The following is an 18,494-nucleotide window of genomic DNA, read 5'->3' as shown; positions in this document are numbered from 1 at the left end:
TTCGTTTCTGTGCGAGGACTTTCTCCAGTTCCGGCGAGCGGGGGCCACTCTTCATCGCGGTGCGCGGGCCTCTCACTATCGCGGCCTCTGTTGTTGCGGAGCACAGGCTCCAGACGCGCAGGCTCAGCAATTGTGGCTCACGGGCCCAGCTGCTCTGCGGCATGTGGGATCCTCCCAGACCAGGGCTCGAACCCATGTCCCCTGCATTGGCAGGCAGACTCTTAACCACTGCGCCACTAGGGAAGCCCACAATTATATTTTTTAAAGTAGGCTTTATTTTTTAGAGCAGTTTTATTAGATTCACGGTGAAATTGAGCAGAAAGTACAGAGAGTTCCCATTTGTCTCTTGCCCCCACGTGTACAGCCTCCATGGATATCCAAATCTCCCACCAGAAGAGTACATTTCTTATAATTCATGAATCTACATTGAGACACCCTTATCAACCAAACTTCATAGTTTACACCAAGGTTCACTCTAAGAGTTGTACGTTCTATGGATTTTGACAAATATACAGTTGCATGTATCTACTAGTGTAGTATCATATGGAGTATTTTCACTGTCCTAACTTAGAAGAACCTGCTGTATAGCACAGGGAACTCTACTCAATACTCTGCAATGGCTTATATGGGAAACAAATCTAAAAAAAAAAAAAAGAGAGAGAGAGAGAGAGAGTGGATATATGTATATGTATAACTGATTCACTTTGCTGTACACCGGAAACTAACACAACATTGTAAATCAACTATACTCCAATAAAAATTTTTAAAAAAAATCCTCTTTGCTCTGCCTATTTATCTTTTCCACCCCCAAGTCCCTGGCCACCACTGATATTTTTGCTTTCCCCAGAGCTTTGCCTTTTGCAAAATGTCATATAGAGTTACAGATGTAGGAAACAATGTTATGGTTTCCAGGGTGGAAAGGTGGGGGAGGGATTAATTGGGAGACTGGGATTGACATATACACACTACTATATATAAAATAGATAACTTGTAAGAACCCACTTTATAGCACAGGGAACTCTACTCAATACTCTGTAATGACCTATAAGGGAAAAGAATCTAAAAAAGAATGGATATATGTAAATGTAGAACTAATTCACTTTGCTGTGCGGCAGAAAGTAACACAACATTGTAAATCATCTATGTTCCAATTAAAATTTTTAAAAAATAAAAAATGTCATATTTCTGGAATCATACATATGTAGCCTTTTCAGATTGACTTCCTTCACTTAGTAATAGATATTTAAGTTTCCTCCATGTCTTTTCATGTTTTGATCACATTCCTTGTCTGAATACACCACAGTTTATTTGCTCACTCATATACTGAAGGACAGCTTTGTTGCTTCTTTGGTTTGCTGCTAAAATCATCTGTGTGCATGTTTGGTTTGGACGTAAGTTTCCAACTCATTTGGGTAGATACCAAGGAACGAGGCTGCTGGATCATATGAAAAGGGTGCGTATTAAAATTTTTTCTGTTGACAAACTTACCTGTTAGACAATGATGAAATAAAATTTATATTTTAAGGCAGGACAAGAAAAAAATTAAACATAAAAGTCTCTCTATGTGTTTGTTTGGGCCTCCTGCCTACCTAATATGCAATGAGCTCCTCAAAGATGGGAGTGCCTGTTCAACATTAAAGATCAATTTTTTTTTCTTCTGATGTTAGCAATGTAACTTCTTAAAAGAATAGTGTTCTTTCCCAGCTCTGTAGGGGTTCATGGTGATTTGCTGCTCACTTTGTATGTGCTTACCTGGACTATGTATCCTTGGTGAACTTTATGTAAAATATCAGGATGTCATTTTGATGTATGATCCTTTGACTCAAAAATGTATATTACTATGCCTTTGACTTCTAACACATGGAACAGTTCCCAGGGCTTTTTGAGAATCTGCTTCCTGAGTTATAATCCTCAGTTTGGCTCAAATAAAATTCCCTTTTTTTTCTTCTTAACTTGAGAGTTAATTGAATTTTCATCAACAACATTAATAGTTTCATAAAGTGCAGGAACTGTGTCTCTATCACCCTGTGGTCCTGAAGCTGAACAAGAAGGCTGGTGTGGCAGTAAATGCTTATAACTGTGGGTGCATGGACATATTTAACAACAGTTTATAGCCAAACGTTATTTTGCACTGAAATGCACATTTGGGGAAAGTCAACACTAGCTGTCTACCAATAACATAAATAAATTGGATATGGAAGAAATAGCACTTGTGGTCAATGCATTTGTACATATAAGTTGTACTTGAAAGTGTAACTGAGCAGAACCCTATGGGCCCTTCCCAGGACAGACTCCCCCTCATGTTCTGCACCTGCCTCTTGTTTATAGAAAACCTTTATCCTCCTAGGTCTATCCTGAGTTCCAAAGAATAAACAGAAAATATGACAAAATGCAGAAACAAAGGAAAATAATCAAGCAGGACAAAATAATAATAGCTTAGCCATTAAACAAATTCAAAGACCTTTAGTTCCTCCTCAAGGGCTATAGATAACATTCTGAGCCATATCCTTGAGCTACTTTGAAAACACTGAATGAAGTGAACTCCAGGCTGACTACAAGCACATAGAGACCAGAGGGGTTGGAAGCAGAAGCTTGATGATATTTATTCCTGTTTACATCATCACCAACAACCAGAAGAATGTCCATGAGCTGATCACACACCCTACAACACTCTCTCTCACCCTGTCTTTAAAAATCTTTTCCTGAAAGTCATCAGGGAATTTGGGCCTTTTGAGCAATAGTTGCCCCTGTTCTTTGCTTGGTGCCTGCAATAAATGCTACACTTTCCTTCAACACTCTCAGTATCAGTAGATTGGTTTCACTGCACACAGATCAGTGGGCCCGAGTTTGGTTCAGTAACAAAAGAAACCTTCATTCGTTTCCCATACTTTTGTTGGTTTTGCCCAAGTAAGACAGGACTATACTCTCAATGTAAAACATCCCAACAACACAGATGGAAGAAACATCTCCCCTGAACTTCCTCTTCATCCCAGGTCCCTCTCCAGAGAATTCAGTTTAGTGTACTTTCCAGACTTCTCTCTGACTTTCTGTACATTTATTTTTGCATGTGCTAATATCTGGTTCAGCTTCCCTTATAGAAACGGTGTCTTAGTGATTCAGATCATCTTGCTTTTTTACGTTTAAGGGTGGGTCTTAAGGATCAGTCCTCATTCATATCAGCGGGCATATAGTAGTCCATAAAATGAATGACCTGCATTTTAATACTTTGCCTCCTTATGTAAATTTAGGTTGTTCCAATGTTTTGTTGTTCTTGCCAACCATAGAGTAATAAAAATCCTTGTAGTCCCCAAAGCTTCTCTTTGGTTTCTCAATGCTTTCTCCCTGTATATAGCCCTGTTGTTCCTGAATTATCCATTTCATCCTCTTGGAAGATAATTTTCATCAACTTATGTCAAGCTCACCACTATATTCTATTTTTTTTAATTAGCGAAAAGGGGGAAAAGAAAATGTCACTGGATTTCAAATCATCCTCCAGTGCTTCTATCAGTAGGCTGAGCTGCTTTACTTTTTTTTTTTTTAATTGAGGTATAGTTGAAGTACAATGTTATATAAGTTTCAGGTGTACAACATACTGAATCACAATTTTTAAAGTTTGTACTACTTTTATAGTTATTATGATAAAATATTGGCTATATTCTCTGTGCTGTACAATATATACTCCTAGCTTATTTATTTTATACATTGTACTTAGTATCTCTTAATCCCCTAACCCTATCTTACCCCTCTCCCTTCCCTCTCCCTACTGGTAAACACTAGTTTGTTCTCTATATCTGTGAGTCTGTTTCTCTTTTGTTATATTTACTAGTTTATTTTATTTTTCAGATTCCACATATAAGTGATGTCGTACAGTATTTATATTTTCTGTCTGACATTTCATTATACATAATACACTCCAAGTCCATCCATGTTGTTGCAAATGTTAAAATTTCATTCTTTTTTATGACTGAGTAGTATTTCATTGTGTGTGTGGAATATACCACTTCTTTATCCATTCAACTGTTGATGGACACTTTGGCTGCTTCCATATCTTGGCTTTTTAAATAATGCTGCTATGCATATTGGGATGCATGTATCTTTTATAATTATTGTACTTGGGATTTTTAGGTATATACCCAGTAGTGAAATTGCTGAGTCATATGATATTTATATATTTAGTTTTTAGAGAAACCTCTGTCCTGTTTTCCACAGTGGCTGCACCAATTCACATTCCCACCTACAGTGAATGAGGGTTCCCTTTTCTCCACCCCTGGCCGACATTTGTGATCTGTGGTTTTTTTGATGATCGTCCTTCCGACAGGTGTGAAGTGATACCTCATTGTGTTTTTTATTTGCATTTCCCTGATGATTAACAACACTGAACATCTTTCAATGTGACTGTTGGCCATCTGTATGTCTTCTTTGGAAAAATGTCTATTCAGGTCTTCTGCCCATTTTTTTTTTTTTTTTGCTGTTGAGTTGTATCAGCTGTTTATATATTATTTTGGATATTATCTCCTTATTGGTCATATCATTTGCAAATATTTTCTCCCATTCTGCAGGTTGTCTTTATATTTTGTCCATGATTTCCTTTGCTGTGCAAAAGCTTTTAAGTTTAATTAGGGCACATTTGTTTATTTTTGCTCTTGTTTCCTTTGCTTTAGGAGACATATCAAAAGAAATATTGCTATGATTTGTGCCAAAGTGTGTTCCACCTAAGTTTTCTTCTGGAAGTTTTGTGGTTTTTGGCCTTACATTTAGGTCTTCAATCCACTTTTTGTTTATTTTTGTATATGGTGTTATAAAATGTTCTAATTTCATTCTTTTACATGTAGGTGTCCAATTTTACCAGCACCAATTATTGAAGAGATTGTCTTTTCTCCACTGTATATTCTTGCCTCCTTTGTCATAGATTAATTGACCATAAGTGTGTTGGGTTTTTTCTGTGCTCTCTATTCTGTTCCATATTTTTAGGTTTCTGGGTTTGTTTGTTTGTTTTGCCAGTACCATATTGTTTTGATTAGTGTAGCTGTGCAATGTAGTCTAAAGCAGCAGCATGATACCTCCAGCTCTGTTCTTCTTTCTCAAGATTGTTTTGGCTATTTGCGGTCTTTTTCTGTTTCTGTACAAATTTTAAAATAATTCTAGTGCTCTGAAAAATGCTATTGTTATTTTGATAGGAGTTGCACTGAATTCCTAGATTGCCTTGGGAAGTATGGTCATTTTAACAATATTGATTCTTCTAATCCATGAACATGGTATATCTTTACATCTGTTTGTGTCAGTTTCTGGCTGGAGACCCAAGATCTTCTGGACAACTGGGCAAGGGGTGAAGCCCAGAGGTAGCCAGATGAGAGAGGATAGGACACTGGACTAGGGACAGGCCTTGGAAGGTCAAAAGCTTAAAAGAAGACCAAAAGTGTTACTGAGTGAGGAACGTCTAATTCAATCCCCTCTGGAATGGTGTCAGATTGCTGGGGTTATGGAAATAGAGCTGGAACTGGAGAACAGTTGGCCTCAGGGTGGACCTAAAGCTCTTCTCCAGAACCTTCCATCAGAGGAGCATTCATGTTTATGCAGGAGAGCACACTGGGCTGTGTCTGGGTTAGTTGTCAACCACATCCTGGGTCCTGGGCTCTGAGTCACCTTCATGCAGTTTCCTCTCTTCAATGGACAGAGGCTGGTACGAGGCGCTCCTGAAAAAAGAGGTGGCATCAGAATACTGCACAGGGGGTCAATGATGCTAACAGGAATGGAGGATGGGAGTTTGGGGCTGACTCATCCCTGAGGACAATGTTGCAGCATCCCAGCACTCCTCATGTGTCCACTTTTCCAAAGTCTGAAGAACTGTGTCCTGAGAACATGGATGAGAAGTGTTCTGAGGTGGCCTCAATGACTGTGCACAGTGAGATCTAGGGGTGCTGAGGATGAAATTTCAGTTATAGAGACGAGGATCTGTGCTTCTATTAATAAGTTCAGGGGACATAATTTACTTCCCAAGACCAGTGACTTTTGTTGAATTGCTGTTTTTGTGGTGTTCCAGGAGGGAATGTATGTCCCAAGAGTAATCCACAATAATAAAATTGCAGTGCAGGTGACCAGTTCAGGCACCACCAGGCTAGGTGTATGGTTCTGGGTCAGAGCCAAGGGATTGGAACAGAGTCTCTTGAGTCCCACCATGGAGAGGCCTCCAGGGGGAGTTACCCTCCTAGCCCAGACCACAATTTCTGCCTGGTTTGCCTTATCCTACAGAAAACACATTTCAAGTTCACCTGCATCCCATATTTCTCTACATTCTGCCTATTTGCAGGGGACTGCATGTTTCTGACCTCACAATTCATACTAAATATCATTCTGGCAAAGAAGACATGCAGATGGCCAACAGGTACTTGAAAAAATGCTCAGCATCACTAATCAGGGAAATGCATATCAAAACTACAATGAAATATCACCTCACAAAATTTAGAATGGCTGTTATCAAAAGGACAAGAGACAAGAAGTGTTGATGAGGGTGTGGAGAAAAGGGAACCCTCCTGCACTGTTGTTGGGAATGTAATTTGGTGCAGCCAGTATGGAAAACAGCATGGATGTGAACTTTAAATAAAAAATAGAACTACCATTTGATCCAGCAATTCCACTTCTGGGTATATATATGAAGGAAATGAAATCACTCTCTCAAAAAGATATCTCCACCCCCAGTTCATTGAAGCATTATTCACAGTAGCAAGATATGGAAACAGTCTAAGTGCTTGTCAATGGATGATGGGGAAAATGTGAATAATATACAATATATATTATTCTGGTTGGTCAGATACACCACACTAATACTGGTAGGAATGTTTCCCTCCTGCTGTTCCAGCAACTTGCTGACTAGAGCCCTTTCTCCTTCAAAGGAGCCAACCTGCACAGGGAGACAACCTGGTGAGGTGCCTTATGTGGATAAAAAGCACGTAAATTCAGACCCTGCTCCCTCCATTTTCTTGCATGTGACCTTGAACCAGTCAAGGGTGACCCTCTCTCCATGGTCTCTGTTCCTCTCAGGCTCACACCCCCCTTCTCCCAGAGATGCAGGAAGGAGGAAAGTATCTGAAGAGAAGATGAAGAAGCCTCGGAGGAAGTGACACGGGCTGGAAACTTCAGACTAACGAAACTCTCCGGGAATTTCATGACATCGGAAGGATGAAGGATCAAATGTTGGAGGCTGATCCAAACTTAGAAAGGAGGATGACAATTTACAAAGCATAGAAATGATGTTGGCTCCCTGTTGTCAGTTATGCCATGGGAAGAAAGCAGTCCCTGCTCATACTACTCTTGATAAGTTTATTACAAAGAAATACAGCACTTTAATTCTCAAAGTTTTAAAATCCAGTGTACTAAATAAATATTCCTTTTACTGTTTTTACATTTACCTATATATTTATAACTACAGCAAGTGAGTTCTTAACTTTTTTAAAGGTCATGTAATAATCATAATTTTTACTATTGATTATTAAGATTGTGCTGTAGCTTCAGTTTGCATGTTTATTTTTATCATTGTTGGGGAGGAAAAATGTTTTCTCTAACCTTCAATGTTCTTCAGCTGGTATAATAATCAAGTTAATCAGAGAAAAAAAGAACAAAATTAATTACAAACCTACAGGAGTCAGACAAGTGCAGTGAAACCCAAGGAGAAGCCAAACAATTGAGGCTCATGTGTGATCTCAGGACACGGGATGGGAGAGAGTGCCAGGTCTTCAACAGGGAAGAGTGTGATTCACAGAAGAGCTAGTAATTTGTTTGGTAATTAGATGTTTGTCCTGCCATACAGATACATCACTCAGATAAAGTTATCTCTTGATAATAACTCTCTCTCTGGCCCAGGTCCCCTTTCTAAATTCTTTTAAGTAGTTCAGAGAGAGGTAAAATGTTTTCTTTGTTTGTTTCAGTCTGCTGTGTCTTGATTGCCTACTGCTCAAAACAATAAGTATACCAGCGTTGCACATTGGGAAGGGCTCTTTTTTAATCCCTTTACCCTCCTGCACTACTGTGGTCTAGGTACACATCTGCCTGTATTAAATTTATTTTTCAGCTTATGTGTTTTTTGTCTGCCTCAATAGAATATAAAGTCTGTACATATGAGATAACATGGTAGTGGGACATATCACATTAATTGGATGTTTCCCTGATACCCAGAATAGCAGTTGGTACACTGTAGATACTCAGTAAACACATTTTAAGTGAATGATAATTGACAAATATAATTGTAGATATTTAAAGTGTGCAATGTGGTGATGTGATATACGTATACATTGTGAAATGATTACCAAGGTCAAGATAATTAAGACATCCACAACCTCATAGTTAACTCTTTTTGTGCGTGTGGTGAGAATGCTTATAAGATCTACTCTCAGCAAATTTTAAATATACAATATTATATTATTAACTGTAGTCACTGTGAATGTACTAGATCCTTGAAGAGACGCCTGAACACCCATGTTCACTGCAGCGTTATTCACAATAGCCACAATATGGAAACAACCTAAAAGTCCTTTGATGGATGAATGAATAGAGGAAAAGTTGTATATGTGCATACTGGCATATTATTCAGCCATAAAAAGGAAATTCTACCATTTGTGAAAATATGGATAGACTTGGAGGACGTTATGCTAAGTGAAGTAAGCCAGAGAGAGAAAGACAAATACTACATCGTATCATTTATACGTAGACTCAAAAAAAGGAAAAGAAAAGCAATTTCTCATGAATAGAGAATAAGATGGTGGTTGACAGGGGCTGGGCCAGAGGGAATGGAGAGAAATACGTCAAAGGGTACAAATTTTCAGTTACGAGAAGAAAAAATAATACTTTTAAATGAATCAAGGAGAAAAGAGTGAGAGGGCAATACTGGGTAACAGTATTAGGCTGTGTCACATGTGCTGGAGACATGCCAGTGAACTTGTCCACAGAGTCTCCCACCCCTCCCCCCCGCCACCGCCAGAAGCTCCTGTCAGTCCTCAGCCCGGGACGTTGGAGGATTTTCCCACAAGAGGGAGGCCAGTACAGGTCCCTGTGCTCCTCCTTCATTTGTGCTGGACAAGCAATGGGTCCTGGCTTGACTTTCATCTCCTATGACCTTCATAAGGATTAAAGTAGGCAATTTGCTGTCATTTGGATGATGGAGACACAGTAACAGACCTCATTATTTCTCATTTTCTCCTGAAAAACACAATTCTCAAAGTCTGGAAGCTGTGATGAGTGAGGAGACAAAACTGCAAAATTTCCAAAGAGCATCCCTTCCTCTGGCATAAATGTCAAGGTGAGGACCCTCCCCTTCCCTCCTAACCTGCCCCTGATATTTGCATCCAGACTGGATGCTCACCACTCTTTCTCTCTCCAGCCTCTTCGCTGGCCAGACACTGTGCCCTTGGGATGAGTGTGAGGGCAGCCACTGGAGCCTGATGCCAGTCAGGGCAAACAAATCCAGACCCTGGGAACTCACAGTCCCAAATCCAGGGCCTCAGTGTCCCCAGTGGCCTCAGACACAAGTCCCCAGACTTGATGGGACACAGTCCTGTGAGAGCCAGAGGACATGATCTCCTGCTAGGCTGACATTTCTCTACTCCCCACCCCCCCTCACTCTGGGCTCTACACCAGGTCCTCTGGATATTCTCTGCACTCCTCTCTCTTCTTTCCTTCATTCCCTGTGGCCCAATCCTGCCTGGAGAGAGTCCCAGACACCCTCCCCACCCACCATGTCTCTACAAGCCTGTCCTTTGGGATTAATTGCCTGGACCCAGGGTAATGTTGTCATCAAGTCTTTATTGATGAGGAAGAAAGAGCAACAGCTCCTTGTTAATAGCAAGATATTAGTGGATCTAAAGTGGAACGAGACCCTGTTGAGACTGGAGGGGGCAAGGAGGGTCAACACAGAGACCTGGACTTTAAAAAGGCACAGAAAGCAAGACATTCAGGGCAAGAAGAGATTTGACTTAGGAGAGAAAAAAAGGCTTACTGGACCTGAGGAGAAATTTGTCAGCTCAAGGACTGGGCCAAGAGAGCCACAGACGGGAGAGCCTCTGCAGGAGACTGGTCTTCAGGATGCTCCATCACCTGTCACACCTAGGAAGACCAGAGGAGTCAAGTTCCTCCTCTGCTACCCAGGAGAGTTCACTCTTCAGCATTCCTGTGTGCCTCGACGGATCCAGAAGTGCAGCAGGGAAACTCTATGCCTTGGGGTTAGTCATATTCTACAAAATAACTCAGTAGAATTAGAGAAGAGTTCCTTGATTTCTGCTGATCCCAGTGGAAGGGTGTCCCAGCATTGTAACCAGGCTCCAGGTTCGAGGAGAGGTGATGTTGGTGGGCTGCAGAAAGAGAGGGCTTCCAAGTCAGTTCATGCTGGGAGAGGGACCTGGATGCACATATATTCTAAACCCTTATGCAGAGACCTAGGAGCAGATGTTTTAGAATCTCACTTGGGATACTGTGACAGGAAAAGCAGGGCAGGACGTCCCCCTGATGGGTTCAGAGGGTAGCTCTGACCTGGGCAGCAAACAAGGTCATGAGGACATGCAACCAGGACAGGCTAGAAATGCCAGATCCAGACTCTCACCGGACTCTGGGAGTCCTGCTGGACCCAGAATTGGGCAGGAAGGATGGCACCTCTGTGCACATGTGCTTCCTCCTCCTCTACAGCCAGTGTGTCCCCTGAGTAAACAGCCTCTGTGTGGAGGTGGACAGAGGAGGTTTCCTCTACGCAGGAGGAAGGGAGACAGCTGGGCTTTTAAATTTCTAGAACATTCCAACATTTTGACCCCTCCTATATCTTTGGATCTCATGGACTGGGATCCCATAGAAACATCCCCAGCTTGGACTCTGCTATTTGCCCATTTACACTGACATCATGTGAAGTTTGTCAGTCAGTTTTTCCTAATGTTTAGGTTCCTTTTGAACCCCTCACCTGAGGGAATCTACCAATTATTCACAGTGTGGAAGTGAGCAGGTTTCTCTCCCAAGCACACACCTGAGTCCACCAGCCTAAAAATGGGAAAAGAGCAGTGAACTTTTCATTTCCTGTGAAGGTTATTTGAGGTAATGGATAAAAAGTGCTGACACCATTGCTCACCAAGTTTTGTGTTCAATAAAAAAGAGTTGCTTATGATTATCATTGTTACTAATCTCACTCTACTGTAGCTCATTAGTAAATGTGTTTACTGGCCTGAGAGGTAAAATGTCTACTGAGTACAATTCAGTTTATCCCTATTTTATGCAGAGGCTGTTTATACCCATAGCAGAAATGTGGTGAAAGGAATCTTCTGGAAAGATACCAAGATGGAGAACACTCTTCAAGTCTCCTAGTCTTCTTAGGCTGCTTTATAATTGAATTACATGGACATCACAGTGAATGGAGGAAATAAAGGCATGGAGAATGCTTGGGGGTGGAGGAAGGGTCACACTTTCTTTGTATCCTGAAAAATCAAAAAAATCTTCATGTGATGCAGCCCTGGGTGGGAGTTATCCCTGAACATGGCAGATCCTTAAACACCAAATATAGCTTCTGAATTTTGTAGGGAAAGGTGTTAGTATTTGTGAACAGTGCTTAATATGAGAACAGGATTTTATTTCTGTGTCTAATGACATCACTTTGATCAGAATTTGTGTTGAACTTTTCTAATTTTGAGGAAGTACTAACTATCAAAATATACTTGGAAAGGGGTCAATGCAACTATGGTTTGGCTGCCAAGCCCCTAGGAAAATGGCTGGGGCTAATTGCCATCTGGGAGCATCCTCTGTGGGAAGAACCTAAAAGAAAATGTTTACTGGTAGCAGCCGCCACGATGAAGACAGGGTTTGGTGCAGCTTATCCATGCTCATGTCTCCCTCTGGGTCCAAGTTCCCAAACAGCCCACAGTGCCCACCCTCAGTGGATCTCAGACTTGGAAACACCTGTCTTCTCAGGGCTCCCAGCCTCTCCCTCTGCTCACATTCTCAGATTTAGTCTTTTCATGCTACTTTGCTGTACTGATACTGTCTTTCTGGAAGGAAACACCTTAAACATGACACAGGTTCCCTTTTTAATTTCTAAACTCCACCCAGAGAAAAGTCTTTTAGTCTCCATTTTCCCAAGAGAAAAAAAAATTATACCCATACTATACACTGTCTTGATTCATTCACAGTGTCCCTTTAGGAATGCCCAGCTCCACACTGCCCAGTCCCCACCCTTACTTCCCATTGTGATTTTGACCTGACCTGCTTCAGAGAAGCCCTGACGTAAGCCCGGAGTACCAAGCATATCCCCCATTGCATTTCCCTTGCTCCCTGAATAGGCTCATGATCTGCTATGTTTCTTATATAACACTTAAGTGACAACTTGAGGCAGATAGAAGTTTATGTTGTTTCCTTTGGGAATGACATCACCATATTTTTATAATGTTTTAGTTGTTGGACATCTTGATTAGTTTGATCTGCGCAAAGTTTCTCCAACAATGATGCTTTCTAGTTTTGTTGTTTCTGTCCAGTATTAGGAACCAATCATCTCTTCCCACACCCATGGCTATAACTGACCCTATTAGTAAAACTCAATCAATGTTTGTGCAATGAATCAATGATTGAGTCCTTGAATCCCCTACCCCCATTTATTCCCTCCTGAATGAAAATCAGATTCAATCAATTCATCAGGATGTAGGCGAAGATCCAATCAGGATTAACCTGATGGACAGTCTGGAATCTGATCAGGCATCGCTTTCTGATTGGCTGTTAGTAGTTGGAAATGGGGAATACGTGATTAGAAAGGCCTATAAAAGCCTCAGGCATCAAAGAAGAGATACAGAAACTTCTTCCTCTGGAGTCACTGTCTGGGTTCTCCACCCGGTCTTAGGACTGAGCACCTTGCCCACCACATCAGAGCTGGTAAGTTATAGACCTCAGTTAAGGACACTCTCCTCTTATGTATGGTCAGCTGGTCTTGAATTGTGCCATGTAGCTCAGGATGGCAGGGAGAGGGGTTTCTTTAGTTATTTCTTTTCCGATGAACAAATTGAATGCTTTGGTTTTGCCTCTCAGTGTCGTTTTGCCTCATTCTCAACATTTTGATTTGTCCTTTGGTTTATATCATTTTTAATTATCTTAACCAAGAAGATTTTCCTTTTAATGAAAACATCTAACTGTTTGGAATTTTATTTCTTGACATTTAAAATATTTAGTTTGTACACAAAAGAGCATTCATTTTAAGGGTATGTCCTTCATCTTTTCCAGCCCAGTTAACAGTGGGAATTGAGGATGGAGGCTGTGTTGGGCCATGTAATGCTCTTATTCCCATAGTTTTAAGGACCTAAGTGATTTTCTAAAAGTTTTCACCAGAAAGATTACGGTAAGCCTTCAGGCTCATGGTACCCAATTCCCAGTGCAATACAATTAAGCAAAGCAGTGAATGGAAATGAACGGGCAAGTCGTTGGTTTTCTACCTCCTTGGAAGGAGGCTTGCTCTGGTTCCTGTAGAGGCAGCATTATGGATTTGTGCCCACAGAGGCTAGAGTAAAATTCTGCTAAACAGAGGCTCTTCCACTACTGTTGGAGCAGTGATTTGGCTATGAGTTTGTTCCTCTGCCGGTGAGAAGACAGATTAAGGGGTGTTCATGCTTGACTGAGAAAGATGCCTTGTTCCCTGCAAGTTTCCACAGGATTCCTTTTGGAGCAGAGTCAGGATGAGTGTCTGGAACCCACCCAGACTCCTGGGCCTGGCGGGAATGAGCCTGCTGAGGGATGAGGCCTCAAACATCACTGCTCTGGAGTATCTGCCCATCGAGCTCTTCCCCCCACTGTTCATGGAAGCATTCTATGGGAGTCGCAGTGAGACCCTGAAAGCCATGGTGCAAGCCTGGCCCTTTGTCCGCCTGCCTCTGGGGGACCTGATGAAGATGCCTCATCTGGGAACCTTACAAGCAGTGCTGGCTGGGCTTGATATCCTGCTTGCCCAGAAGGATCGCCCCAGGTGAGTCTGATCCAGGTAGCCTGGTAGGGTCTGGGGAGTCTTTGAAGAGACACCTGGGGTCAGGAGAGTGGAGGGACAAGGGATGGACCAGAGGCTTCTGATGATTCCAATGAAGAAACACAGAGGCCTTGGGCATTGCTGAGCTCACTTTGGGAAATGCCTTCCGGAAGTGTAGGAGTGCTTAAAATGCAAGGGAACCTGAAAGTACATGCCCCAACTCCTTCTAGTGATGCTTAAGCATCATTAGAAGGAAGGTACTAGAAGTGGAGAACAAGAAAGGATCAAAGGGGAAAAGGAAATGGAGGAAGGTAAGGCAGAGAGGGAAGAAGAGGGCAAGAGAGCAGGTGATGTCAGGAATGTGAAGTAAAAGCTCAAGTGGGAAGTCTGAGTGTTGCCTAAATTCTGAGACTGTGGTTTCATTATGTGTGGATATTAAACCATCCCTGCCAATCTGCTGTTTCCCCACAGGAGGTGCAAACTGCAGGTGCTGGATTTAAGGCATACTGGACAAGACTTCTGGAGAATGTGGTCTGGAGACAGGGCCCATGGATGTTCAAGCACTCTGATGGCACCAGTGGCTGAGGATAGGTCAAGGGCAGAGCAGTCCTTGGCTCCCTTGGTGGTGTTCATAGAACTTCACCTCAAAGAAAGGACCATGGATGGATTCCTCACCTACCTCATGAGGTGGGTGGAGGAGAGGAAAGCTTCCATACACCTGTGCTGTAAGAAACTGAAGATCGTTTCAATGCCCATGGAAAATATTATGAAGGTCCTGAGTATGGTGCAGCTGAACTGTATCCAGGAGGTGCAAGTGAATTGTGCCTGGCATCTGTCCACGCTGACCATGTTTGCTCCTCTCCTGGGCCAGATGAGTAATGTGCAGAGACTCCTTCTCTCCCACATCCATGTGCCTGCGCTTGAGGAACAGGAGGAGAAACATGTTGTCCAAATTACCTCTCAGTTCCTCAGGCTGCACCACCTCCGGGATATCCGTATGGAATCTCCCTCCTACCTTGAAGGATGCCTGGATGAGATGCTCAGGTGAGTGTGCACCACTGTCCAGGTAACAGCGAACACAACACTAGAATGTGAAACACACTGTCCGCTTTGCTGCTCTATCCTGAAGTGTGGTATCACATAACCATACAAATCAAGGTAGGGGACCAAACTGGGATAGGGTCTCTGGAAAGGGACACCCTGCTAGGAAGATATGGACTAGGGGTTAGGATCTAGTGGGTGTGGGTACGTGATTTCTTCTTTAGGAAGAGATATCTTTGTTTAGATGACTTAGGAAAATAGGTAATGGAAGGGGGCCTTAAACAATGAAAACTCCATCAGGCCTGAACATTTCTAAATGGAAGCTCTGTGCTCATCAGTTTTGTGACCACATTGAGCCTTTCTCAGATACCCTGTTTGTAAAAGGTTGTTTTTTGCTCCAGATAATGTACTTAATATATGGAAAATGCATGATTCTGGAGATGACAGTAATGGAGCAGGAGCCAAAGGGATAATAAAAATTGGAAGATGGTTTGCAGATGATGCAGGAATGTAGCTAAGACCCTGTAGACTGGCAACCCCAGCTGATGTTGTGAGATCTTGCCCACGTTGGTCCACTATGTATGTCACCCAGAAGCCTCACCTGGCCTGAGTTATGGGTGCCTGTGGCCCAAGCATGGGCTGAAGGAAGCCTGAGTAGGAAGAATTTTAGGTATGTCACTTACTATTAAAATTCAGTGATGCCCACTCTTGATTGACACAGGGTGTCAGGCTCTCCTCTGAGCATATTCTAGTGCATTCCATTATCTTCATTCATCCTCAAAAGAATGTGGAGTATGTTGTACCCTTTTGACAGATGAGGAAAGAGAGCTTTCAAGGTTCTGTGGACTTGATCCAGTCACACAAAGAAAGTGAAAGAACTCAGGATAAAATGAGACTGGGCATTCTGGGTATTGATCATTATCAGATGGTGAGACCAAACTTAGCCTTGGGCAGATCACTTGTCTCCCACCTTAAGTTCACTTTCCACCCCAGTTTCTAAGACATAATTCCTCTTTTTCTCTCCAGGTGTCTGACAACCCCTTTGGACAACCTTGCAATAACTCACTGCCTCCTTTCGGATTCAGACTTGAGCCATCTGTCCCAGTGTCCAAACATCAGTCAGCTAAAGGGCCTGGATCTGAGTGGCATCTCCCTGACCTACTCTAGTCCTGAGCTCCTCCCAGTTCTGTTGGAGCAAGTTGCAGCCACCCTCCAGGAACTGTACTTAGATCAGTGTGGGATCATGGACTCCCATCTTGAGGCCATCCTGCCTGCCTTGAGCCATTGCCCCCAGCTCATGTTCTTCAGCCTGCGTGGAAACCTCATCTCCATGGCCATCATGGAGAAGCTGCTGCGACACACCTCCGGGCTGCCCAGTTTAAGTCAAGAGCTGTATCCTGTCCCTCAGGAGAGTTACAGCTCTCAGGGGATCCTCCAACCTGGGAGACTTGCCCAGTGTCGGGCTGAACTGTTTGAGATTCTGAGAGTCTTAGGACGTCCCAGGACCATCTGGATTAGTTCCAGCCCCTGTGTGCACTGTGGAGATGACACAGTCTATCATCCCCAGCCCATCATATACCGCTGAAATACCCCTAACTACCTGGGTGCATCTATCAAAAGCTTTGTTCTGAGCACTGGGAAACTGAAATCTAGGACATAGTTGAATTGTAAAGGGAAAACAGACCCATGGTTTCAGATATCTGCTCAATGTAAATGTGAAAAGAAAAAGTGATTAAGCGAGGGTGCAGGATTGCAGAGGGAAAAGTTAACTCTGAGAGGTAATAGGCCTTTTGGGGACATGTGTCCTATAGAGTCAGAAATATGAATCTAAATTTCCTTAGGTGGATTCGAGCTTGAGACACATATGTTGGAGTTCTCCCTGGGTGGATTTTGTAAAGAAATGGTCAGAAATAAAGAGACCCTCAGTATAAACTGACTGCTGCCCTCCATGATGTATTATTCAGTTTTCTCAGTTTATAACTCAGCAAACTGAATATACCAGAGTTTATTTATTCATTCATCTACTGAAGGACATCTTGGTTGCTTCCTTGGCTTGCTGCTATAAGCATCTGTGTGCACATTTGATATGGACATAAGTTTTCAACACATTTGGGTAGATACCAAGGAGTGAGATTGCTGGATCATATAAAAAAGGTGTGCATTGCAATTATTTTTCTCCTTTGACAATTTTACCTGTTAGAGATTGTCTCATAAAGGGCAGGGACTGTGTCTCTATCACCCTGTGATCCCACAACTGAAAAAAAAAGCCTGGTGTGGCAGTAAATTTTTCTTACTGGGGGTGCATGGAAATCATTAACATCAGTTTATACCCAAATGTTATTTTGCACTGCAATGCAAATTTGGGGGAAATCAACATTAGCTGTCTACCAATTACATAAATTAATTGGATATGGAAGAAACAGACCTTGTGGTCAATACATTTGTACATGTAAATTATACATGAAAGTGTAACTAAGCAGGACACTATGAGGCCTTCCCAGGGCAGATCCCCCCATGTTCTCCTCCTGCCTCTCGTTTGTAGAAAACATTTAGCTTCCTAGGCCTTCCCTGAGTTCCAAAGAATAAATTTAATCAGAAAATAAAAGAAAATGGGGAAACAGTGAAGCAAGACAAATAATAATAGTTTAGACATTAATCAAATTCAAGGACCTTTAAAACCTCTTGATGTGGAGTCAAGATGGCAGAATAGGAGGATGTGGAGTTCACCTCTCCACACAAGTACATCAATACTACATCTACGAATGGAACAATTCTCACAGAGCACCTGCTGAACACTAGCAGAGGACCTTGGACACCTAAAAGGACAAGAAAAATACCCAGGCAACCAGGTAAGATGAAAAAAGGAAAAAAAAAAGAAAAGAGAAAACGGGATGGGACTTGCACCTTTTGGGGGGGAACCTAAAGGAGAGGAGAGGTTCCTACACCCAGGGAAGCCCCCTCACTGGCAGGAAGATCAGTTGGGACAGAAAGGAAGATTTGGGGGCTCAGAGGACAGCACAGCAACAGGTCTGTGGCAGGCAGGACAGAGTAAGACCTACACTGAGGGTCCATGCCACGGCCCTGCACACCCCAGCCTGAGATGTGTGTCTGCTATTGTGGATGGAGTCTGGGTTCTGGAACGTGGGGTTTGGAGAGCAAACACAGTGAGGGGACTGTTGTTGGTTGCAAAGAGACAGCCTGAAGGGACAGGAGTAAGGAGCTCCACAACCAGGAATGTTCGTGGAAGAAGCCTGGACCACCATAAAAGCAGGGTGGCACTATTGAGTTGCACACAAGGGGCGGGCCCCCCATGGGAGCCCTCTTCCCCACATGCTGACCCCTGCCTCCATGGGCACAAGGAGCAGCTCCCACCTGAGCAGGCTCACACTCCCCACCTGATGCCGCCTCCACTGTCCACCTGGGTGGGCACATGTGCTCTGGGGCAGCATCTGGAGCTGATGCTGGTGGGAGGCTGACAAGCAGAGGTGAGGCT

The 18,494-nt window shown here is 42.7% G+C and overlaps 2 protein-coding genes across 5 annotated transcripts in view; both read left to right on the top strand.

The window, feature by feature from the left end:
- LOC309639717 (PRAME family member 8-like) overlaps nucleotides 1-18,494 on the top strand; it is a 67,134-nt gene that overhangs the window by 28,993 nt on the left and 19,647 nt on the right. Inside the window, exon 1 of one of the 3 annotated variants that reach the window (XM_082417303.1) lies at nucleotides 18,475-18,486. The exons of the other annotated variants lie outside the window; for them this stretch is intronic. The gene's annotated coding sequence lies outside the window, so the exon portion shown is untranslated. Of the gene's footprint in view, nucleotides 1-18,474; nucleotides 18,487-18,494 lie in introns of those variants that run through there. 3 annotated transcript variants of the gene reach the window in all.
- On the top strand, nucleotides 7,850-16,986 carry LOC309639683 (PRAME family member 15-like). Of its 2 annotated transcripts, XM_082417218.1 has the most exons (4): nucleotides 7,850-12,882; nucleotides 13,644-13,963; nucleotides 14,432-15,004; nucleotides 16,028-16,986. In XM_082417218.1, exons 1-4 carry the CDS (start codon nucleotides 12,685-12,687, stop codon nucleotides 16,584-16,586), a joined length of 1,650 nt encoding a protein of 549 aa, XP_082273344.1. In that variant the 5' UTR covers nucleotides 7,850-12,684; the 3' UTR covers nucleotides 16,587-16,986. The 2 variants fall into 2 exon arrangements, with proteins under 2 accessions (XP_082273344.1, XP_082273345.1); XM_082417219.1 differs by having other exon boundaries at nucleotides 7,850-13,963.

Source organism: Balaenoptera physalus (genome assembly GCF_965194825.1).
Source record: "Balaenoptera physalus genome assembly, chromosome: 1".
NCBI lineage: Eukaryota > Metazoa > Chordata > Mammalia > Artiodactyla > Balaenopteridae > Balaenoptera > Balaenoptera physalus.
The sequence above is the reverse complement of the archived record's forward strand: the minus strand, read 5'-3'. Positions and strand labels throughout refer to the sequence as shown.

Excerpts from the sequence above, each read along its gene's own strand:
- LOC309639683 (XM_082417218.1), top strand. The coding sequence starts at position 12,685 with ATGGACAGTCTGGAATCTGATCAGGCATCGCTTTCTGATTGGCTGTTA. Across the intron at positions 13,964-14,431 it reads GCCCAGAAGGATCGCCCCAG|GAGGTGCAAACTGCAGGTGC; the intron begins GTGAGTCTGATC and ends GTTTCCCCACAG. Across the intron at positions 15,005-16,027 it reads TGCCTGGATGAGATGCTCAG|GTGTCTGACAACCCCTTTGG; the intron begins GTGAGTGTGCAC and ends TTTTCTCTCCAG.